The 24,408-nt window shown below is 44.2% G+C and overlaps 2 protein-coding genes and 1 long non-coding RNA gene across 5 annotated transcripts; 2 read left to right on the top strand and 1 right to left on the bottom strand.

The window, feature by feature from the left end:
* Positions 1-1,031: 1,031 nt before the first annotated feature.
* Positions 1,032-13,445, top strand: LOC108500491 (bile acid receptor-like). Its single transcript, XM_017821460.1, has 11 exons — positions 1,032-1,143; positions 5,512-5,637; positions 6,775-7,137; positions 8,008-8,148; positions 8,757-8,896; positions 8,986-9,090; positions 9,188-9,287; positions 10,351-10,479; positions 10,980-11,099; positions 12,140-12,253; positions 13,216-13,445. The coding sequence occupies exons 2-11, from the start codon at positions 5,547-5,549 to the stop codon at positions 13,443-13,445; spliced, it is 1,533 nt and encodes a 510-aa protein (XP_017676949.1). The 5' UTR covers positions 1,032-1,143; positions 5,512-5,546.
* On the bottom strand, positions 1,135-13,307 carry LOC108500492. The gene is made up of 4 exons (XR_001875860.1): positions 13,189-13,307; positions 11,848-12,030; positions 5,007-5,072; positions 1,135-2,752 (listed from the first exon to the last, which is right to left on the bottom strand). It is a non-coding gene; the product is annotated as an uncharacterized LOC108500492 (long non-coding RNA).
* A 95-nt stretch (positions 13,446-13,540) lies between the features above and the next one.
* On the top strand, positions 13,541-22,101 carry TSHB (thyroid stimulating hormone beta). 3 transcript variants are annotated; one of them, XM_017821265.1, is made up of 4 exons: positions 13,541-14,830; positions 16,047-16,145; positions 20,924-21,086; positions 21,774-22,101. In XM_017821265.1, exons 2-4 carry the CDS (start codon positions 16,084-16,086, stop codon positions 22,014-22,016), a joined length of 468 nt encoding a protein of 155 aa, XP_017676754.1. In that variant the 5' UTR covers positions 13,541-14,830; positions 16,047-16,083; the 3' UTR covers positions 22,017-22,101. The 3 variants fall into 3 exon arrangements, with proteins under 3 accessions (XP_017676754.1, XP_017676755.1, XP_017676756.1); XM_017821266.1 differs by having other exon boundaries at positions 13,541-14,963; XM_017821267.1 differs by lacking the exons at positions 13,541-14,830; positions 16,047-16,145 and adding an exon at positions 18,754-19,126.
* Positions 22,102-24,408: the final 2,307 nt, after the last annotated feature.

Here is a 24,408-nt window from a genome sequence, read left to right as displayed (position 1 = left end):
AACATCTGTCAGTCAATCCCGTTAGTTCTTGAAAGCCAGACTCAAACTCCACTCCAAGATTCCCAAATGGTGCCATTTTACATGGAAATAAGTAGCCTTATTGCTGCTTTTCTCTGGAGCCCATGGATACAAACATGACCCTCCTTTGAAGGGTGATGTCAGTTTGCTGTGTATCCATGAAAACCCACTGTCCCTAAAGACTATTTTAAGTGACTTTGCTGTAAGATATCCAACAGGAAATTATTTTATCCTTTTGCCACCTAATCCCATGAAGTACAGGACAGAACCAGTTTTTCCTGAGGTAAATGGAGAATTGCTCTTACACAGAAGGAAGGGAGTGAGGAGGTTTGCAACCTGCTGGGCAGCATGTTAGGGAGCACGTGGAACAGCAGGAGATTCCCTATCCAAAATGTCACATCTTCTACCTAGGAAGTGATGAAAACATCAAAGAGTAATATTAAGTTATTAGAAATTATTAATAATGGAAATATTTGGGCGATTAAGAATGAAAATCTGCAAAATTAGCAGCAACACGAACGTAAATTCACTGAAATTGTTAATGTACAGGCGAGCCTTGTGCGTGCCAGGGATGTCAGGATCAGAACAGGGAGGACACGTTTGGTGTTTGGCAATCCTGCCCTGATCCAGTGTTTCCAAATGAAATTACCATGCCATGCAGAAATCTCCAAATAATACCACTGCAGTGCTTGCTCTGCCCGGGAAGTGACCACTGTCCATCCACGCTCCGACGCGTCGATGAGAAGCCACCAAAAAGGGAGAATTTGAGATTCTAGCAAGAGAGCAGAATATTTGGTGGTGGGGCAGGGAGCGCTCCGGGAAGCAGTGACGTGAGGGTCCCCATGGCCTCTGTCCCTGATGACCCAGTTATTATTTGATTTATGTGGGCTCGCAGCTGCCCTCGCTCCGACCCCGGCCAAGGCTGTGTGGGAAGTTCGTGTCTCGGAGCCGTAGGATTGCTCTGCGGAGTGTCTGGAGCCTGGTGTGTGCACACAAACTGATAAATAGGGAAAGGCCTGGATTGCTCCAGCTGGATCAGAGCTGGGATCAGGGCTGGGATCAGAGCTGGGATCAGCGCTGCAGCCCCACGGACTCTCTGGAAGAGAGAAGCTCCCTGGAACTCCGGTGAGTATTTAATTTCCTTCTCTGCATGCTCTGGGATTATGAATTGTTGCTCCAGCCACACATCAATTTGCCATGTGAAAAGATTTCGGGCATTGGGCTTTTTTCCTTCTTTTCCCCCTTTTTTTTTTTTCCCTTTCTTTTTAAACATCTGACTAAATGAAAACAGAAAACACGAGCTTTTAAATTTGGTATCCTACTGCCAAGGGTTTGTTCCAACAGTACTTCATTTGACATAGAGAGGGAAGAAAAACGACTTTTAAATTAAATTATTTGTTTCCCTTCCCAAAAGTACCTGGAAATCTGTGAGTTTCAAACAACCTCTTATTTTACAGTGCATAAAAATTATACCTTTGAAATAATTATTCATGAGGGTAACAATTTCAAAGGAAGATTTCAAGCTAATTGCAACACAATCCGTTAGAGAAATAAGCCAATTCTTATTATGATTATTGTATGACCAAGAGAGAACACATTTAAGGAGAAGAAGAGTGGGATTTCTTCAAAGGGTAGCTCTGGGGAGCTTCTTGGCACATTAAAACTGGGAGGAAGAGATAAAACCTTAATAATGCATATAATCTGCACATAGGGACAATCAAGTGATCCTACAGCTTCCCCCGCGAAATCATCCTTTAATTAATCAAGTGATTACTAAATTGCTTGGGTGAAATGGAACATATCACCTGCCATCACACATAGTTGCCACTGATCGTACTGAGGTAACATTTTTTTTCAGTTTTTGGTTGAAATTTTCACAAACAAGAGAAAAAATAAGCTTTGCTTCCAGCAGCAAGCAAAGTGCAGCGATTAACAGCGAGCCTGAAACGTGCCCTCGAGTTCCACTACGTGACCATTAATGTGCCCCAAGGTGTGTTCAAATAGTTGGTGAAGACCTTCAGCTCGAGCCCCTAAAATTCCCGGTAAACAAGAAATTTCTCCATGACTCCATTGTCAAAATATTTACGAAAGCAGCTGAAGTACTGTCAGTACAGAGCCCTGCCAGGGCTCCCTGTGCCTCTGCGACGTGAAGGATGTTTTGCATCTTAAATAAATTTGAGAAGCTGATGATATGTTACTTTATGGTACGGGATTTTGCAGCAATAAAAATGATGAAAACCACATCTTTCACCATAAATAGCAGTAAATAGATGTACAGTACAGATTCTAGTCTGAATGTGTACATTCTATTTATGGTTCTGCTTCGCTTTTATCAATCAATGGCTTTTTTTTCCTTCATGGTTTCCATCTTTTATAAATTGACAAGTTTGTCAGCTGGGACTACGAACTGAACCTGGCTGAATTTTTATATAAAATGGATAACCAACCCCTTGAATGGACACACATTCTGGGTTATATTGAACATTTTTGACCACTGGCAAAACTAAGCCCGTAAAAGCTCAACATTTTCAAACGTGCTTAAACAACCCCAAGTGTAGGTCACCTGTTCTAAAAAAACACCACTGCCCACCTGGTCAGGATTTCACACATGGAAATTCCCAGCAGAAGAGGGAAAATCAGAGAACAGTGTGTGCCTTTCCACAGATGACATTTTCTTTCAGGCCAGACTGTGTGACTGAGGACTGAAGAGTCCCATCCTATCTGTGTTGGGGTTCTACGAAACAAGGGATTAAAAAATTCATCTGCTTTTGTTTTCAGCTATTTCCACTTTTTAGGCTAAAGACCTTTATGTGCCATCTCTGGGAATATACTTAAATTTTTGCTTCCTTTTAAAGCACTCACGTGCAAACATCTGGTTATATTGTGAATACACGGAAATGGGAAAAATGGGCACAAAACATTTTGGTTTGGGAATGGCACAGCTGTAACTGCCCCAAACACCCAAACCTGGTACTCCAACCTTGTTTCAGCTTTATCCAAGTTATTGTGTTTTGAAAATTACCACTGGGCATGTCTGGTATGTTCTGCCAGGGACTCCACATGCATTGGGTACGTGCAGAATTCCCCTGCCAGCCTGGCAAAGGGTTAACGAGCATCTGTGTGGGCTCAGGAAGTGTCCCTTAGGTCATGGCTCACTCCCAGGAGGTGTGAGGGATTTGGGATGGCTACTGAGCTCTGGGGAGAGCAGCATATAATGGATCTCAGTTTGGAGGAGGCTTCCCTGCTGCTGCCTCACTCACATACCAGGGGTGAGGCAAAGGTTGGAACACACAACGATCACAGTCACTCTTATAAACAATCAAAACTTTCCTGTCCTGGGAAATGAAGTTCCTTCCTTAGATATCTTACTCTGTTCTTTCTAGTTTTATTTTTTTAAAAAGCCCAGTGCTTTGTTATATCAGGAGAACAAGCCTGTCAACCCTAAACTGTCAAATGTCAGAAAATTAAACACTTCACGGTCATGCATAAATCTTGTTTCAAGACAGTATAGCATTCCCAAATAAGCACTGGATTTAAAATTAATAATCAGTTAATTGGAACATTCTCTTAATTTCAGTTTACAAAGTCTCATTCTGAGCTGGGAATTTTGTGGTTGCAACCAATCACTGTTATCAGTCACAAAAATCTGTTAAGAAGGGCTAAATCCTTTCTCACACAGTACCTGATTTGAGGAAACTTTGCCTAAGGAAAATTTGCTTCCAAGATTTAGAACGTTTAATCAACTGACCACTTTACATTTGGCAATATGTACTTCATCCTCCCAATATACTGTTTTTATCCCGGTGGATCAGTGTGATTTTATTTTAGCTTCTATTCCTTTTCTATTTCATTTAAAGAAACTACAGCAATTCAGAAACGCATTTCTTTGGCAAATACACATTTTTGGGAAAAAATGTGGACTTTGCCCGGGGCCAAATTGATCTAACTGATAAGGACCTCACGATTCAGTGAGTCATTCTGCTCTGAAACAAATATTTACTAGCAGAGATAACAAAAAACCCCAACATTCCAGCCTCACCGCATCCTTTCACCTTCTGCTGACAACACAAAGCGAAAGTGTTCAGCCCCAAAGACACGTCCAGTTTGGGGGAAGGGGTGTGTGTCTTTGCAGGCAGGACTTCAGGTTCCCTGGAATGATACATTCATTTTCTCACTCACAGCAAGGTACAGGTATTACCCAAACCCCACCATAGGAGTCTTTCCAGGAAGACCTTTAAACCCAAATTGCTGTAAATGCTGCAAGAGGCACAGACAGAGAATCCTGTTGCAGGGTAGGCTTTTGCTTTGCTGTATTTTCCAAATACTTCCACACCTTCATCATCTTTTCTGTCCTTTCTGTCTGCTCAGGCAAAGCCTGTGAGTGGTTCATGGGCAAATTGCCCTTACTCAATGGGCACAGATTCAACATTTGTTTAACCAGTGACCACATTCCACATGCAGAGGGACAAGGGGGCAAGGAAAACATTTCCTACTTACTCCTCTAATGGCTGCTCCATTACCTCTCAATTGCTCAGCAGTACCAGAGTTTGCTCTGTGAATGTAAACCCAAACCCAGCTCCTGCTAGTGTCCATAGGGACATTACATTTTGTTTTTCTAAAACTCTTGTAAGAGTTTTTAGAGCACCCTTTTTCACAACTTCTTTCTCAGTTTGAATTTATAATTCAAATTACTGAAAAATAAGGTAAGTTTTAAAGTCGGAGCACAGCAGCTGTTCTCAGTGTGTCACTGTGAGCTCTCAGTACACTGTGTTATTGTGAATGTCAGTGCATCCAGCCAGGAGCCCAAGCTCCCTTAGTGTTCAAGGGACAGTGGGAAGCTCTCTTGAGGAAATAAATCCTATAGGATATTAATTTATTTTGTTTTCACAGGATCTTTGCACTCTTAAAGGAATACAGGCTCTTAAATGTAAATCAGGCAGTGCTCAAGCAAGGCAAAGCTGACTTTTACTGCATAAACAACTACTTACATGGGGAGAAGACAGATTCCATGCTGGCCTTTCCATGCTATTTTCCTATATTTACTTGCTTCAGATCTGCATAAAGAGTGAAAGGAACAAATTCACTAAAAGCCCATCTCTGTGCACAAACAGGACACCCTCCACATCCACACCAGTGCAAATGCCCAAAGCAAGTTTTTTCTATCCAGTGAAACTCCTTTTAATCTTCCTGAACTAGAGAATTTACCAGGGATTAATTTTACTCCCCCACCATGGTTTTGTGTAAAATTCAGAGCAAAACAGTTCTACTATAACTTGGAAATTTAGGAATGGATTCTATCCTGAACCTGTACTGTGAGGACAGTCAAACATTCTGTAGCCTCACTGAGGGTATTACATGACTTTATACCTCTGATTTTCTTATAATCTGCAAACTCTCCCATACTGTGGAGTTTTCTGGGTTTAGCTCCCTGCCTTAAACCTACCCAGCAATTCTTCCTCACGGGATGTTTCTCCTGCTTTCCCATTTCTCCAGGTTGCCATTTAAAAGCCACCCCCCCCGCAGGGTGAATGAAGCAGTGCAGCTGGGAGCAGAGCATGGCCAACACCTTTGTCACCGTCCCCGACGGGTACTGTCTCCCCGAGCCCATCCAGTACTATGGTGAGTAAAGCAACAGCTTTATATCCTGAAAATACTGTAAAATGAACATCTGTGGCAATTCCCACTTTTTTTTCTCTGTTTTAGTTTATCTTTAAAGCTCTTAGAAGCTACACATTTGACTGCCAAGCCTACACTGAAAGTATTGAAATACTGTGATTATTCCGACTGATCATTCCATATAAACATTCCTGGTGCTGTCTCCCTTCGACTTGCATGGAGCAGACACAGCTTTTATTACAGTACTCCAGATAATTATAAATAGATAATGCATATTCTATATGTTATGTAACTGTAATTGCAGTAACTGATTGGATTCTGGAAGAGTAAAGGCGGGGCCTGATGCCCATTAAAAAGAAAAAGAACTCTGAATTGCCTTGAAAATGGTTTTCAGTTTGGTTTTTCAGAGATTTGAACAATCCCAAAGGAAGAAGGAAACATGATTCATGTTGCACAGGCTTGCTTTGGTACAGTTGTGTGTATTTAAGGGGGGCTGGATAAAATTAAAACTCAACAGACAGAAGGGCAGGAAGAAACTCTCTTTACAATTCTGTACCTATATTTTACTAAAATGAACTCTCATAACTATAAAGACATATGTGGGGAAATACTAAATAAAACAAGATCTGCTTTTTATTCTGTTGACTTCAACTTTAAGACTCCTGTCACAGTACTTTTTACCACTCTATAATTTCTAGACCATCTTTCTCAGACTCTCGTGCAACATTTTCAAAATGATGCCTGAGATATGTATTGATAACTAAAATTTCACTCCTTAAAAAATTCACTTACGGAAGATACTTGACTGTAATGTGGACAACAAACAACCCTCAAATGTAAGACCTAAAAGCAGCTGTATCATCAGTTGGCAAGTGATATTCAGTTATGTGCCAACAATAATCCAGTAGCATCCACATGACATTGTCCAAACCATTACTGAGCCATTTTTACCACACTTAAGATTTTACTTAAGAACATTACAGGTAGCACATTTAAAAAGTGTGTTAGTCTGCCCATCTGAAAATGTGTTCCTCTAATATTTGTGATATTAAATCTATGATTTTTTTTTAAGCTTTGGAATGTCTGATGTTGAGATATTCTCCAGGCTTTCATCTCACTTTCCATTTCCCCTGTTTTCAGACGTTTTACCGGAGCACATCAACTACCAGCTGCCAGACACGGATTTCCAGAGTGCCCCTTACTGCCAGTACTCAGCAGTGCCCGTTCCTGCCCCGGCACTGCAGTCCCAGCCCCCTCTGTCCCCATATGGCCCCTACGGCCTGGACCCTCCCTACAGCGACGGGCCCTGCGTGGGCAGCAGCTGCGAGCTGAGCAAACCCCCCTTGGTGGCTCCCCCCGGGGATGACGGGGGGTACCAGGGCTTAAAGAGGCCGAGGCTGCCCCACCCGGGGAGGCTGAAGGGGCAGGAGGAGCTGTGTGTGGTGTGTGGGGACAAGGCCTCCGGGTACCACTACAACGCCCTGACCTGCGAGGGCTGCAAAGGTGAGCACCTGAGCCAGGGCTGGCCCCGCAGCGTTCCACACCTCTGACTTATGCAAACAGGTTTTGTGGGGTTTTAAGCTGTTTCTACAGAGGGTTTTAATTTATCTAAGGAGCCCCTTACCTAACACACTTACTCCCAGATTCACATTTTTACAGCATTTTTTGAAGAAATGCTTTCAGTCTGTATTTAATATGAGCACCTCAGGAATCTCATTTTTGCACAGATGACTCAATAGAATAATCTCTGTTTAAGCAGGTACTGATTTTCACGTGACCATTTATTATAGATTTTCCTGAGTGTTATTACTTATTATTAAAATTATATAAAAGCAAGTAGTAATGACTTACTAATTATATTTAACTTGTTATATTGAAGGGGAGGCAGAGGGGCAGCTCCAATCTCTGCTCTCTGTGAGCAGTGACAGGACCTGAGGGAACAGCTGGAGCTGTGTCAGGGAGGTTTAGGTTGGATCTCAGGAAAAGGTTCTTCCCCCAGAGGGTGGTCGGGCACTGAACAGGCTCCCCAGGGCCCCAAGGCTGCCAGAGCTCAAGGAGTGTTTGGACAATGCTCTCATGCACAGGGTGAGATTTCTGGGGTGCAGAAACAGGAGTTGGACTTGATCTTTGTGTGTTCCTTTCAACTCAGGATATTCTGTGATTCTATGACTCCATGTATGGAAAACAGCATTTAATATCAGTCAGAAAGAACCAGACATAACTATGTTGTTAAAAAGTAAATTTAAAATCGAGGTAACGTTTCCGTTTAAAATCCCCAACCAACCAAACCTGAAAGACACTTTTAATTCCTTAAATTCCTGTGAGGTAAAGCTCCTTAGGCTGCTGGAGCCATGACCTGACCCTTGTGTGCAGGGTTCTTCCGCCGCAGCATAACCAAGAACGCGGTGTATCGGTGCAAGAACGGGGGGCACTGTGAGATGGACATGTACATGAGGAGGAAGTGCCAGGAATGTCGCCTGAAGAAGTGCAAAGCTGTGGGAATGCTGGCAGAATGTAAGTGCTCCTTCCATGCTGCCCACTTCACTAATCAACCTGGATAAAGCCTTTTCCAAAGTAAATCCCTTCTCATTAGAGCTAAATGATATCAGTCTAAGCTTCGTTTGGCTGTAGGGAAATTATCTTTGGAGTCTGCAGCACCTGTAGCATCTTCATGTGCAGAAACAAGCAATGCTTGGGAAGTATCTCCCTAAGCTAAGAGGACTCCTGTTCAAAGACATTACAAGAAAAAAAAAGGAAGTACTGAGAAGAGAAGCTAAATATCCTGAGCCCTGTCAGGACAGCAGTGAGCAGATCAGAGGTGCTTTAGTGTTTGGGGAAAAAAATTAAATAAAAACGGCATGATGGTCTTTGATGAAAAATTCTGATGCCTGTATGTCACAGAGTCACGAGAAAGGAGGAGACTGGAAACCCTGAGGCCTTTGGTGGGTACTGAACATGAACTCACCTGACAAACCACACATTGCCATATCCTCTAGTGTGTAGTTCCTTACAGGTGATGGCTCCTGTGCTGCAAGACTCGAGTCATCTCTAATAAAAGAGATGATTTCAAGTTGTAATTAATTCAAAATACACATATTGATGCCCACTTCCATGCCTTGCAGGTTTGCTGACTGAAGTCCAGTGTAAGTCAAAGCGACTCAGGAAGAATTTCAAGCAGAAGAGCAGTTTCCTTTGCAACATAAAGCTGGAAGATGAGGGACTGAACAGTAAGCATGTATCATCTACAACAAGATCTGGAAAAGTGGGATATTCTTCTATTTAAAATACCTCCTTTTATAATTTATTTTTACCCCGAGTCATTGTCACCTGATTGGTTTATTTTTTTAACAGATCCCAGAGAAGATGGAACTTACTCCAGGGGAACACCAGCTTCTCGACCACATTGTAGCAGCACACCAAAAATACACAATTCCCCTCGAGGAAGCCAAGAAGTTTGTAGGTATCCAGCACACTCAGCCTGCATTGGTGAGTTACTGTTGTCCCCAGCACTGTGCCTTGGTTATATCCCATGTCCAAACGCTCTTTCGTGCAGCTGCAAGAAACTGCGAGTGCTGAGGAGAGTTTTCTCCGGCTCTCTGAGACAGCCGTTGTCCACGTCCAGGTGTTGGTGGACTTCACAAAGAGACTTCCAGGTAAGTTCCTTCCTTTGGGAAATATTACAGAAACCATACTGACGGCACGAATCCCAGAAAAATACAGGCTTTAAGAAAGAAACGCTTTCAACTGATTATTTTTTATTTCCGACTTAGCATTTACTTGTCGTGAGGACAAACTTCAAAACCTTGCTATGATTGGGTTTCTTTTCCATTTCTGACATGGAGTAGAGACATTTTCTGGAAGCACCATCTTGAGTGAATTACACATTCTCTGAAATCCAGTTGAGTTTTGCACTATATCATAATCATCAAAATAAAAAACAGATGTTCCTTCAAAGGAAAAGGCAGCGCAGAAGGGACTGACCAGGTGCTCCTATTCATATTTTCCTTCAATAAGGCACAAGGGAACATGCAATTAAATCCACTGCATTTCAGTGTAAAGTTGGCAAAATGACATTTGACAGGGAGGGTGATAATTTTTTCGTTGTAAAACTTCCTGATAAAAGTCAATCACCATGTCTAAAGCAGGTATTTGATGTAATTTAGCACCACTGCCAGAAAGAGCTGAAGGAATGGGTGAGCTCTTTGTTTCCCTGGTGTTACATTTCCTGCTTTGATCAGGATCAAGAAGAGATTTCTGAAGGTCCTTTGCTCTTGAATGATAAGTGCAGATAATGAGCTTGTCAAAGGATGAACACAAATTTTAAAAAGATAATAATATATCAATGAATAAGGGGAATATACACTAAGCAATGTAGCAATTTTATCAGGTACTCGGCCATGTGGTATATGCCAGAAATGAGGAAAAAATTTTTTATAAAGTCTTGCTTAGTCCCAAAATTTTCACTTGTATCTTCCAGTGAATCTTCTAAAACTGGACACTAAAACTACCCCCTCCTTTTTTTTTTCTTTTTAATTGTCTAACCTGCAAACAAGCAAGAAAGATCACAACAGTCCTTGGTACATACATCACTTAACTAAGGCTCCTCCTTTCCATTAAAGGCATTTATTATTAAAAAAATCATTTTATCACCTCGTGTTAGGGGCTTAAAGGCATCCCCAGCCTTCTTTGATTCTGATCATGTCCCTTTCTCTGCAGGATTTGAAAGTTTAGCCAGTGAGGACCAGATTGCACTGCTGAAAGGGTCAACAGTTGAGGCAATGTTCCTGCTGTCAGCCCAAATATACAACCAGAGAATGAGCCAGTGCCAACCATCAACAAGTGAGAGTAAGTTTGACTAACAAGCTTTCTATTCACACCAGTAGGAGGTTCTGCCATCTAAAAAAAAACTTCCATTCATTTTAATTCACTTAATCTCAAATAATTACCTACCCAAGCAGAGTGGTACTTAAAATATTATCATTAATGACAACATACCTTCTAAAGGTTTTTTATTCAAGGCACACAATTTATTTTTTTTAATAACTAAATAAATAGATTTCTGGTTTCCTCCCATTAGTTCCAAACAAAAAGCAACATTTTTGAGTGTTTGCATAAATTGTGGGGTGGATGGTTAATATTAGCTATGTTAATGACTAATTATATATTGTGTCAAGTTTAACACAAGAGACTTTGACCAACAATGATGCAAATATTCTTTTTTTTTATACCTACATGGATCTGGGAAAAATTCCCACATTTTCAGCTATATCTCTTCAAAGCAGATACAGACAAATATTTAAAGTCAGTTTAAGCTTGGCTGGAGACTGTCATCTGTCTTGTTCCAGGTCATGCAAGACTTTCTGGTCATGGGACGTGTTGTCACGTTCAAAGCCTTGATAAAAACAACATTTATTCCATGGAAATGTCTCACAACGAAGAGAGTCCAACTTCCACTACTACCACAGGTAAGGGAAGTAGAATCTAAATACTGGGAATCTTTTGCTTTGCTGGCCCTCTTCTTAATCACACCGAGCAACACTGTCCCTGTGGCCCCTGGGCTCCCTCTTCCTTGAGCTGCTCTGATCACACACACAGGCATTAAATCCTCATAGGAAGAGGTGGTGTTCATGTTTGACTATCTCCTAGGATAAAGCCTTGAGCTAGATATAAATCCAAAGCTCCACAGTACAACCTTAACACAGCTTCTGTTACTGGATTAGAAATGAACACTGTTTTCCTGAAGTTTGTTAACTATTTCCCTTAAAAGATTCACTGAATCACAGGATGGCTCAGGTTGGAGGGTGCAACAATGGGTCATCTGGTCCCACCTCCCTGCTCAAGCAGGGTTATCCCAGAGCACATGGCACAGGGTTGTGTCCAGACAGTTCTGGGATATCCACAGTGAGGGAGACTCCACAACCTCTCTGGACAATCTGTTCCCACACAGTGATGGAGTTCCTTCCCCGTGTTCAGGTGGAACTTCCTGGGCATCAGTTTCTGCCCATTGCCTCTTATCCCATTGCTGGGCATCCCTGAGCAGAGCCTGGTCCACCCTCTGACCCCTCCCTGCAGACACTGACAGGCAGGGATGAGGTCCCCTCTCAGCCACCTCATCTTGAGGCTGAACAGCCCCAGCTCCCTTCAGCCTTTTTTAGAGTCATGGAATCATTTAGGTCGGAAAAGACCTCTAAGATCATCAAATCCAGAATTTACCATGAAAATAAATGAGAGATGCTCCAGCTTCCTCATCACCTTCACGTTCTCTGCTGGACCTGCTCCAGGAGCTCCATGTCCCTTGTCCTGGGGAGCCCAGCACTGGACAGAGCGATCCAGGTGGATCCAGGGGGGTATCATCTCCTATGCTTCAGGCAAAGATGATTTGCAACTGTTTCTGCACTGAAATAATAACATGATTATTTTGTTTTGGTTTTTATTAAAAAAAAATTTTATTCAAATATTTTTATTTTATTTGCTTGTTTGGGTTTTTTTTTCCCCCATCCTTAAGGCTTAACGGAGGAGTTCATCACCGCCCTGTTCTACTTCTACAGAAGCATGGGGGAACTCAAAGTCACCGAGACCGAGTACGCCCTGCTCGTAGCAACCACCGTGTTCTTTTCAGGTAGGCTGGGAAGGTGACAACAAGCTGCCACCTGCCCCCTCAGGGGAGCTGCCACTTCCCCCTCAGAGAAGCTGTCACTTATCCCGGGGGAAACTGTCACCTTCCCCTCATGGGAGCCGCCACCCGACCCCTCAGGGGAGCTGCCACTTACCCGGGGGAAACTGTCACTTGCCCCCTCAGGGGAGGTGTCACTTACCTGCTCAGGGGAGGTATCACTTACCTGCTCAGGGGAGCTGCCATTTCCCTGCCATGGGAGGTGCCACTCCACCCTCAGAGGAGCTGTCACTTATCCCGAGGGAACTGTCACTGCCCTCTCAGGGGAGGTGCCACTTGCCCCCTCAGGGGAGCTGTCATTGCCCTCTCAGGAGAGGTGACACTTGCCCCCTCAGGGGAGCTGTCATTGCCCCCTCAGGGGAGCTGTCATTGCTCCCTCAGGGGAGCTGTCACTGCCCTCTCAGGGGAGCTGTCATTGCCCCCTCAGGGGAGTTGTCATTGCCCCCTCAGGGGAGCTGTCACTGCTCCCTCAGGAGAGGTGCCACTTGCCCCCTCAGGGGAACTCTCATTGCCCCCTCAGGGGAGTTGTCATTGTCCCCTCAGGGGAGGTGCCACTTGCCCCCTCATGGGAGCCGCCACTTGCCCCCTCAGGGGAGTTGTCATTGCCCCCTCAGGGGAGCTGTCATTGCCCTCTCAGGGGAGCTGTCATTGCCCCCTCAGGGGAGTTGTCATTGCCCCCTCAGGGGAGCTGTCATTACTCCCTCAGGAGAGGTGCCACTTGCCCTCTCAGGGGAGCTGTCATTGCCCTCTCAGGGGAGCTGTCATTGCTCCCTCAGGGGAGGTGCCACTTGCCCCCTCAGGGGAGCTGTCATTGCTCTCTCATGGGAGCCGCCACTTGCCCCCTCAGGGGCAGCGGCGCCGCCTCGCCCCCTCCCTCTCACCGCGCTCTCCCCGCCGCTCTCCCGCAGACCGCCCGCTCCTGAGGGACAAGCGCCACGTGGAGGAGCTGCAGGAGCCGCTGCTGTGGATCCTGTACAAGCACTCGAAGCTGCAGCACCCGGGGGACCCGCAGCGCTTCGCGCGGCTCCTGGGGCGCCTCACGGAGCTGCGCTCGCTCCGCCACGCCCACGCGGGGGCGCTGCGCGCGCGGGACCCGCGCCTGGCCGCGCCCCTGCGCGACCTCTGGGACCTCCACTAGGCGGCGCCAACACCCGCCGGGGGGGCAGGGGGGGGCTGCGCTGCCCTGGGGGGCCCGCGCGCGCCGCTTCCCGCCCTTCCCGCCCTTCCCGCCCGCCCTGAGGGGCCGGCGGCGCCCGCGGCGCTCCCGGTGCCGGGCTCCGGGTCCGTGGGGGAAGAAAACCCCTTTTAATTGCCCTGAGCGCCGAGCAGGTGCCCGCGGTCAAGCCCCAGGCGAGCGCTCGGCTCCCCCGGGATGTGTCAGGTGAATGGCGGTGCTGCTGTGGAGGTTGGAGGGGGCGAGGGGGCCTTTCCAGAGGGACACGGGGACAGTGCCCAGGCAGAGCCCCGAACCAACCACACACGGTGTGCTATCCCTGGAAGTGTTCAAGGACGGGCTGGACGGGGCTCGGAGCAACCTGGGATAGTGGAAGGTTGATCTTCAAGGATGATCTTCAAGGTCCCTTCCAACCCAAACCATTCTGGGATTCTACGCTGGCGTGAAAGCCCCTGCTCTGAGCTCATTTCACTGCACTCTGCTAACATTGGTGCTGGGGGGAACACCTTCCGTTTTAATTTCAAAGACTTCTGCTGTTATTCTCCATCAAAACTGAAGGGAATCGTCTTCTTGAGCATCTGCTCTGTGTGTGACTGTGCATCGCCAGTGACAGATCCACGCTGGATGTAATTCAGCACAGTGAGCAGTGTCCCACTTGGCCGCCCACACTGGCGTTGGTGTCCTGCTCTCTCACCAGATCAAACGTGCTGTGAAAATATTCTGTCATCACACCGAGTTATGGGAATTCAACAAGTTATTTTTTAACTCCGAGGCTCCTTATGAAACGTGTTTGGATTCGTATGTGATATTCTGGGAGGAGATGAGTTACACTATTTACAAGATGAACTGTCGTGACTTAAAAACCTTGTGAAACGACATTTTCGTGCTAAAACATGATCGGATGTAGTTTAGAACTACCCATGGGAGTAAAGAAAAAAAAAAATCAACAACTGGACTTTAAAGAAGTAATTTTGCTTTCTGAGTCCTTTACCATGCACCTGTACACAAACAGCTGATGAGTTCTTGGCATCAAAAGCTTCCACTTTGGCCACTATAAAGGAAACCACAAAAACTCAAGAGTTTGATAACCCACTGTGAAGTAAGAAGCAAATAAGAGAGTTCCAAAACCATTGCCAATACCTTGGGCTTTGAAAATTTTAAGCAGTTGATTTATTAATAAAAAATGCTATTTTCACATTAGCTGTACTTTTTTTTTTTCCTTCTGAATTTTATAATCCTTCTATACCAATCTACCATAAAGTAATTTGTGCAGGGGTTTGACAGATTCCCAGCTGGTGATTTTAATTTGCCACTAGGTAGCCCAAACTGTGGCGAATTCACTGATTCAGGTAAGACTAAAATAAACAATTACCTTGCACATTCTTTAAGTTTTTTTAATATTTTGACAACCTGAGAAAGCTCACATTTTTTATCTTAGTTAAGCAGGAAGAATGTAATCAGAATTTGAAACTCCAGGACGGGGTAAGCACTTGCAGGCACTTCCAGGGACATGTAACTGTCACTTGACACTACTGAGGGTCATTTCCTAGTGGTGTTTACAAATCTGTGTTGTATAAAGCTTCAAGAACAGAAGGTGCAAAACAGAATGTGGAAAATAAGAACAAATCTGAAGAAATGAGGACTCACCCAGGAGTGACAAAGCACAGATAACAGTGTTATTCCTACAACCTTTTTTTGCCCCTGAATTATCAAAGTATTTAATTTGGTTTGCCTTGCTTCTAACCAGGAGTATCTTGGAGGGGAAGAGTTCCTGAGGAAAAACAGCCTTCCCTATCCCTTCCTTACAGCCATTTTAATTTTTAGTTGGAATCTGAGAGTGGCCTTGGGCTGTCACACCTGGGGCAGACTTTTACCTTCAGCGTTCTTATGATCCTGGGTTGGTATCATCATTCCTCACTGATAATATTGCAGAAGGCTTCTGGCTTGTCTTTGGTGGTGGTGGTTGGTTGGTTGGCTGGGTTTTTTTGTTTTAATTTTGCCCTCAGCACAGTGACTGTGTGTCTCAGACTAACAAATACCCAGCACTTTCCAAAGAAATGAAACCGAATCCAAAGAGCTCTATCGTCCGAGCCAAACAGCAAATAGGATTATGGAGTATTTTCAGACCATAAATGGAGATTGCTGGCATATGATATGCAACAAAGACATTTGCTGTTTTAATCTGGGGCTGATAGGAAATGCTGCAGCTAATCCTAGGAAAGGAAGAGAAGAGCAGTCGTCTGTGAATCTATAAATTTCAGAGATGGGAGCTGTGTTTTAGGCTGTTACAGAGACTTGAAACAGCCAGATTAGCTTTGAAAATTCAGCAGCCACGGGCTGTTTAAATGCAAAATCTGGCAAAAACACTTGTTTCTATGGCAGTGTATCAGGACTGTATTTCCTTTTATCAGTGGAGGGCTGCAGCAGGATGGGGTTGGAAATAATTCCTCTACCAGAATACTCATATTTCAGAAATCCGATTGGTTTTGTCTGGTTTCCATCATCAGAGCTTCCAATTCTCAGTTGAGTGCAAGTTTGGACATGTTGTTGTTTTACCATCCACAGTTCTATATGTCGTGGAAACAAGAGTGACCCTGCTGTCATGAGAAGCCTGCTCATGAGACCACGAAGTTTTCATGGTGTTGTGCTACTACCAGGGGCAGAGTGAGTAGAAATAATGTGTGATAACTTCTCCTTGTTCCTACTTTTATCTTAGGCATTGGTCAGTGACAGGGAATCCTATTAAATTGCTGTCACATCTGAGCTTCTGGTATGCACTGAATTTCTGTAGCCCATTACAGAGACTCCTGGGGAATGAACCCAGGATTTTTGTAATTACTAAATTCCATTTACAGGTATCACTTGAAACACTTCCTGTAGAACATCAACACACCGTCTTTCACTTAATGAAAGTGTAAAACCCCTGATGTCAGTGAGTGGATTGATTTAGCAAAGAGAAAGGTTAAAGATAAATAATTAACAGCGTGACTGGCTGTTCCAGAACAGGGCTGCAAAGCTGATGGCCATAAAAACACATCACAAATTTCTATCACTGACTATCTGCAGGTCAGCGGGAGGGCAACGGAAGAAACGGATCCATAAGCATCAGACTTGTAACGATGGATTTTGGGAAACTGTATGGAAGAAGCCTCGGGCAGTCATGGGTTGTGACACTGGATTTGGTTGTCCTGCCAGTCTTCTGTCTTGCTGGTCCCTGTAGGTTGTGGGATCTCACTCCCATCAAGTGTTCAGAGAGGTCAGTAGTGAATGAGCTCCATGGTCGCAGCCAGGACGATCCAGGAGGTTTTTTGACAGCTGGATAGTTTGTGTAGATCACTGAAGGTGTGTGAATGTCGCCCTGGTGCTCTCCTGTGCCTCTCTGACAGATGGGCAGGATAACGTGGTGCCAGCAAGGACGAGGCAGTGCCAGGAGATTCTGTGCCCACATGAGCCTGGAGCTGAGCTGAGTGTGAGGAGCAGCACTCACAGTAGTCCCAAGGTCCACTCAGACGAATTTATTGCCCTTCCAGATAAATGAATTTTCACTCTTTTGGTCAGGTGTTTCTGTAGTGCACTGAGGTGGGTTCAGGGACTGGGTAAAAACATTGCAGGGAATAAAGGCACTGCTGGGATTACACTGCTCCAGGGGCTGATAATTCCCAACATTCAGCATCCACCACTCTGGGCTCTGCCTGACACCTCTAAACCTTCCTGACAGGGGGGCTCTGGACAGATGGAACCAAGGGCATTGCATCTCTGTAATTCCCTTAACAACCAAATTTGTAATCAGTGCAAAGAATGAAATTGGGTTTGTGTGGCATGACCTGTTTTATGTAACATCATCTTAACGGCCATTAAATATGTTTTCATCTGTTAATTCTTTATTGCTCAAATCCTGTATCAGCTTTCTGTTATTTTACCTGGCTGGTGGAGAGTTACCTGGGTCAACACTCTCTCCTTAAACATTGCCATAATATTAGCACTTTTTTAAAATGTTTTGATATTTCCTCAGTATTCCAGACCTGTTGAAATCAGCATTAGGCAGCTAATCATGTTGAGTTTAAAATACTTATTCCTTATATGATTTATTTCATAATCTTTGTTACAATCTTTGAGATGGTTGTTCAGCCACTATGTTTTCAAATGCACAAGTACTTGCTGAAACTTTTGCATCAACAGCTTGTCTTTATCTCCTAATGTCCCTTGGCTTTACTGTTGGCCTCTGGCCTGGCAGAAGTTTATTTCCTACTCTCCAGCTTCCTGTGCAAGTTTTCTACATTTTCTCACTTCCAGCAGTGATTGTTGTTGGTTTTCCTCTTTTTTCTTGCTATAGTTTTTATTGTTGCACTCTCTTTTTCATCTTCACTATGGTAGACTTTCAAGCACTGTTCTAATTTGCTGCTGATGTTTGCAGACATTTCCCTAAATCTTGTTAAAGGAAATTCTTAAACCCTTTTTACCCTAATCTCAGTCCCCCCCTCCTTACTCCTATTTTTCTCAAATCTGAGAAACTAGCACTTTGAGGAAGCAAAGAATATATGTCTTCACACTCTGACCTGTTCTCTGCCTCTCTTCTTGTTGGGTGTGTTGAGACACTTCAAACCCAGGTGTGGGGGTCTCCCTGTCAGGTCCAGGGTACACAAATCCAGCTCCAACTGCCTAAAGCTGTGAACTCTTCAGAGGAGAGAATCAGCTGTGCATGCAAGGGTCACATGTGATACCCTTGCTTTGAGAATGCTACTTTTTAATTCTTACTTTGAGCACTTTTTGTCCTCTCTAGGATTTAATTTTACGAAATGCTTCCTTTTCCTTTCAGATTCTTTGTCTCTGTTGAAATGCTCTTTAGATTTCCCAGGAACAAACACTCTTTTCTGTGATTAAAGCTTCAAACAACCAAACCCATACACATACATGTAGTGTGTATATACATATCCATATATATATATATATATAATCTTTGTTTGGGTTATGTATTTATATACTCAAAGAGCCTGAGTGTTTGTATCTAAAATATGTGAGAAAAACACAGAGCTAAATAACGTGCTGGAGTAGTAGCAAAGTAAGTCTCCTGTTGCTAAGTGAGATGGACATATGTTTCTGAGAGTACAATTAATACTCTGCTCGTGTCCCTAAGCCAGAAAGAGTTATATTTAATTCCTGAGAAATTGTACAGTAGAAATTAACCCAGAGTTAAAGATTCTATGAAAGAAAAAGCATTTGGCTAGTGTTAATAGAGCAAGAACTCTATTATATTATCCCAAAAAATCCTTGGAAAATTAGCCCAGGACACAGAGCTGTGTGCAGCAGTCTGAAACCACAGAGAAAGGAGACAATATTACTCAGGAATTGGCTAAACAGCAGCTGGGATGGACTGGATCACTCCCCCAGCAGCCCAAAGTGACCACGTTTACTAGCCCAGACTCACGTTTTTCATAATTCTTATGGCCACGTAACTCAGGAATGTGGTTGACTTGCGTAAGACATCCCTCAGATCAAATTCCAGACGGCAGTTGGGTGATTACCTGGAAGGGTGAGTGTTCCCAGAACGGCAGACAGGGAGCATGGGGAGAGGCTGACAGAGAACAGTGGCTTTGTTGAATCCATCCTGCTCTCGCTCCTCCCAAGTGATACTCAAGGCCCTAAATGTGAGTGTTTTCCCCTGTCTGGGGACATCTCTTTCTTTGGTGTTGGTGCAATATTTCGTTTCTCATTGTGCTGTGAGGCGTGGTTTTGTAAAGGTTTTTACCTACCAATTAGGATTTAATTGCTTGTTGCTTCAATATTTGCTCAGTAGGTTCAAGACCAGTGAAGTTCTCAGTGTGTTTTGCTTGAGCAGGGAAATTAGGCTGGAGCCAAGCACTGCACAGCAACTGCTTTGATTGCAGATTTGTTATTTTATGGGCACTGCATGGACACAGCACATCCCAGAATGGTTTGGGCTGGAAGGGACTTTAAGGCTCATCTCATTCCACTCCCTGCCATGGGCAGGGACACCTTCCACTAGCCCAGGTTGCTCCAAGCCCTGTCCAACCTGGCCTTGGACATTTCTAGGGATGGGGTAGCCACAGCTTCTCTGGGCAACTTGTGCCATCATCTCCCAGCTGTGCCTGCCTGGTAACCAGCAAACAGAGTGAACCAGACCTCATTAAACTTTAGCAAAACACAGGTGTAAAATTCATCATCTGAGATTCAGGAGGAGTCCATTTCCATGCCAGCCTTCCTGCCATGATGTTGCTGTCCTATGCAGTGATTAAACTAATTTTTTTAAGCAGTGGTTAGTTTAAAAGCCTGAGGAGAGAATGACTGTTAAAATAATTAGATTTCCAGCTCCAGTTTCCAGGTTAGGATATTATGGACACGTTTGTTCCTATCACATTTGCTTTGTGGTTCAGTATGAATTTTCAATAGATGACTTTGTGATAAGAAAGCAGTAATTCAGATGCAATTATATAAACAGTAAGATCAGCCTGGAATTAGCCAGGAGAGTATAAAGCACACACAGAGCTTGTGCTGGGTCACTGCCTCTCCCAGCTCAAGGCAGAGCCAGGTTCCTGTAATAGGGAAGAATTCCACTGACAAGAGGTTGGTCTTTCCAGACTTTCACTGTGGCAGCTACAGGGTAAACCAGGCTCTGAAATGAATGGCTTTTCTATGGGAAACTGGCAGCTGGAAGAAACTGGAAGGTGATGGCCAGATGTTGGTAGACACTGCCATTTAAATTTTGTCATTTAGAGGCTCTAGAGTAGTTCCTGGAATTGTCTTGGAGCTACTCAAGGCTTTGTTGTCAGGATCCCCCAGCAGGTCTGAGAAATGAGGTCAGCACAGGAGACAGACAGAGAGGGATTGGTGGAGTTGAACTCTTTGCTGATGTTCTTTATTGTAATTTGCTTGAATCTGTTTTTTAATTCTTGGCAGTGTTCCCATTTCATCACTGCTCTAAGCCAACTGGAAATTGAAAAATCCAGTTTTATGCCTGATATGCACAGTTGTGTCTTTTTCTCTCTTGAACATTTTAAATGATGCTCTTCTTAGGAAATTGTTTCTAAACAAGTGAGATTATTTTAATATTTTGGGTTAATAGAGCTCATATTCTCTAGCATGTCACATTTTCAAATCCTTCAGCTCCTGTTATTTTTTCTTTGTCAGCATTTTGTCACTGATTAGTGAGAAGTTCCACGTAATATACTTTAGTGGGGGAAAATTGAATTTGTTCTCTTTTTAATGGCCTGTTTACCCTTGTTTTTTGTTTAGCAGTTGGTACTACTTCAGTTAAAGGTCTGAGACTGGAAAGAAGTTGTCAGGCTGTAACTAAAAAAATTGGTATTACTCCTAGTCTGTGACTGTCCTGACTGTTCCAGTTGAATGCCAAGGAAAGGGCTGGAAGGTACATCCCATTTTACTCGGAGTTTGCTTTGTTTGTTTGTTTGTTCTTCCCCATCTAGCATGAGGCCTTTCTTTGTGGTGTCTCTCCTCTTTGGCCTGACTTTCGGACAAACAGCCTCACTTTGTGCTCCCTCTGAGTACACAATCCACGTGGAAAAACGGGAATGTGCCTATTGCCTGGCCATCAACACCACCATCTGCGCCGGATTCTGCATGACTCGGGTAGGAGGCCTTGCTCTGCCTTAGGCAGGTATTTCTGTAGCACCACTGCAGCCCAAGTGTCTGTTCTCGCAGAAAACAGAGTGTAAACGATCTAATTCTGAAAACTTCGCCACCATCACGTTTCCAAGTTAGGTTTTTGCAAAGGTAAGGGTGAGGAACGCGAAGCCTCCGGAACTACGGAGTTGATAACAGCAGTGGCACAGCAGAGACCTGGCTGCTGCTGCCACTGCAGAGCCTCTGGAGGCACTTTGTGGGGGCAGGATGGAAGAAATGAGGAGCAGATTATATTTGGTCACTCTTAATTAATGTAAATAACTTAGGCTACTTCTCCTCCCTCTGCTGCTATCCCAGCTGGCTGTGGGAACAGCTCTCCAGTGGCCACACCACACATTGTGCTTGAGCTTCACTGCTCAACACAGCACTTAAAGTTGCCTTCCAGCAGGGAGCCAGCACAGATCCCAAAGCACTGGGAGCACTCTGAGGCCAGTGGATTAATTAAACCACAAGAACAAGGTGAATGCATCTATGTGTGGAGAGATCCCCAGCCACAAGCAGCTTCAAAACTACAGCTCTGAACAGAGTAATGCCAGAGCCGGGCTAAGCACGAGAGGTTTGGTCTCTGCACTCCCCAGGAAGCTTCTGACACGTGAGCTTCAGTTAAACAACACGTTTCTCTTTTCTTTGTAGGACAGCAATGGCAAGAAGCTGCTGCTCAAGAGTGCTCTGTCCCAGAACGTGTGCACGTACAAAGAGATGTCGTACCAGACAGCGCTGATCCCGGGCTGCCCTCACCACACCGCCCCCTACTACTCCTACCCCGTGGCTTTGAGCTGCAAGTGTGGCAAGTGCAACACTGACTACAGTGACTGTGTCAGGGAGAGGGTCAGGACCAACTACTGCACTAAGCCACAGAAGCTCTGTACCATGTAAAGCTTCCAGAGGAGTGTGAGTGAGATGTGCTGCTCTGCTCACCACTAAGCAGAAATAAAAGCGTGTTTCGTATTGGGTTTGCAAAGTGGTGTGTGCAAAGATTCATTCTGAAAGGGTATCATTGCCTGTATTGATTCACTGCATATTCTGTAACTGGCTGCAGGTTTGTGTTTATAACCCACCCAAATTTACTCTGGGGAAGAAGAAGAAATGACTTTGTGGATGTATAAACCTCTGCTTATAAATCCCAGGTATTTTATGAAGAGATGCTCAGAGATTTGATATATTGACATATTTCGGAGTTTGCTGTTGATATATTTTGGAGTTCATATCTTTCACTTGATATGTTTTGGAGTTAAAAAAGGGCAACACATACTCGTGGTATTGAACATTTTAATCAGATTTTGACATATACTTGCAGCCTTCAAATTAGCATTCAAATTTAGCAATGCTATTTTTCTATCTCTGTAATTTTAGGTTTTTTTGTGGACTGTATCTTCAGTGTTGTCAGTTGGGACTAAGCACACACAGTTTGTTTATCCACATTGTAGATCCCTGTCCTCCCTGCTGTTTTCCAGCTGTGGTTATTGGGAATGCTCTCCATGTCTCTGCACTGGTGGCATAACCCTCCCTTTCCTGCTGAAATACACTGTTTGAAAAACCTGTCTCTGTGAGCACTGAAGAATCACTGAAGCTTCAAACCTTACTCCAGAAGGGGAGTGGGATGCCCTCAAACTTAAAGAAAAATTCAATATAAGATTTCTTCTTCCACACACAGGGCAGCTGGTCCCTTGGGAGTGGGAAGGTGAGCTGAGCCCACCCTGTGTGCTGAACATACACAGGTGAGAGGTGCAGAGCCAGGAGTGAAGAAATAAACGTAAACTAACAACTGTTTCCTTTCCCCTGACGTTGTGGCTCCCAAGAAATTAGATATTCCATTCACACTTTGGTTGGAATAGTAGATAAAGGAACCGAAATTCACAGGATACAAATACGAAATTTAATTTTCTTAGACAAATCTTGCTTTGGGTATTGCAGCTTTCATGAATGTTCCTGGATACTCCATTCTAGACACCTTCATTTTGTTCCATCTGCAGCAAAGCCTCTGAGAAAGCCCAAGGGAACCTGCTGGGTGTACCCCTGGAGCTGGGAGCTGGACCAGATGAGCTCCAGAGGTTCCTCCCAACCTCTCCAAGTCTGTGACAAAAGCATTTGGATGCATGTCATGTGTATAATTGGTGATAAAGAAATGCCTTCACAGCCAAGGTTTGAAAATTTAAACTCTCCAAAAACCATGTTTAAAATTAACAGAAAATCCAGAGGATTTACAGGGGCAGTGGTAGCCCTGTTTCTGAAGGATTGATCCCTAACACTTACGGTTTAAACAATCCAGTTATGGTCAGATTTGTATGAGATTATTTCTACAACTGTTGGAGCAGGAAAGATTAGTTACAATTAAGTTACAAATAATTTCTGGTGGTGAGAAGTCTGGTATTCCCAGCCCCAACACATCTAAGAGCTCTGGGCTCCCAAGCTCTCAGCAAAGAGCTGCAGCATGAACTGCTGCTCTCTGGTTGGTGAAGAGCACAGGGAATGTCAGGGGAAAACTGGGAAATAGGTGTTTATTGAACAAAGCAGCCATTATGTCACCTGGTAAATGGCAAAGAAAGAAACTGTTCAGCTTTAAAATCAGCCTGAGCCTTCTCGAGGTGCCTGGGCTGATAGAAGGGGTGTTTAGCACAGGGAATTTTGAGTCTGTTTACTGTTAAGCAGCACTTGCACTTAGCAAAGCAAAAAAAAGGGCTCTTGGCCTATGTACAGTATCAGCAGCTCTGTAAAGTCATTGTAATGCCCCTCATGGCCCAGACTGACAGATTTGTCTTCAGCACAAACAAAACCAGTCTACTTTTACAGCTAATGCCTATGCAAAAATCCCTGCAAGAAAAATAAGTAATGTGCTTACTTTTGCACTTCAGAAAAATCCAAATTGCTGTGTTTGAGCTGTGTTAATGCATCTGTTTAAATACACATTTACATGCCCTGGGAGCAACTGAGTCCCTTTGGCCTTTAAGCAGTTGTTGTGTTCAACTTTAAGACTCCTGGGTCTTAAAAAAAGCTGTGCTTAAGGTGGTGATTAAAGGTGTTTGTTACCTTTAATTTATCTTAAGATCCTTTTCATGTCTCCGATGGATTTGCAGACAAACCACACATCTTTTTACCCCTTTTCTTCATCTCAGTCCCGGTGAGGAGGTCACGGAACGGGAAGGGAGCACTGGGCTGAAACCCAAACGCATTGAGATGTGGGACCTGGGGAAGGAGAAGGAGAAGGAGAAAAGAAGGAGAAGAGAAGGGGAAGGAGGAGGAGGAGGAGAAGGAGAAGGAGAAGGAGAAG

The sequence above is a fragment of the Lepidothrix coronata genome, unplaced genomic scaffold (assembly GCF_001604755.1).
Source record: "Lepidothrix coronata isolate B3197 unplaced genomic scaffold, Lepidothrix_coronata-1.0 Scaffold90, whole genome shotgun sequence".
Taxonomy (NCBI): Eukaryota; Metazoa; Chordata; class Aves; order Passeriformes; family Pipridae; genus Lepidothrix; species Lepidothrix coronata.
Note: the sequence above shows the minus strand (reverse complement) of the source record. Positions and strands in the feature narration are given on the sequence as shown.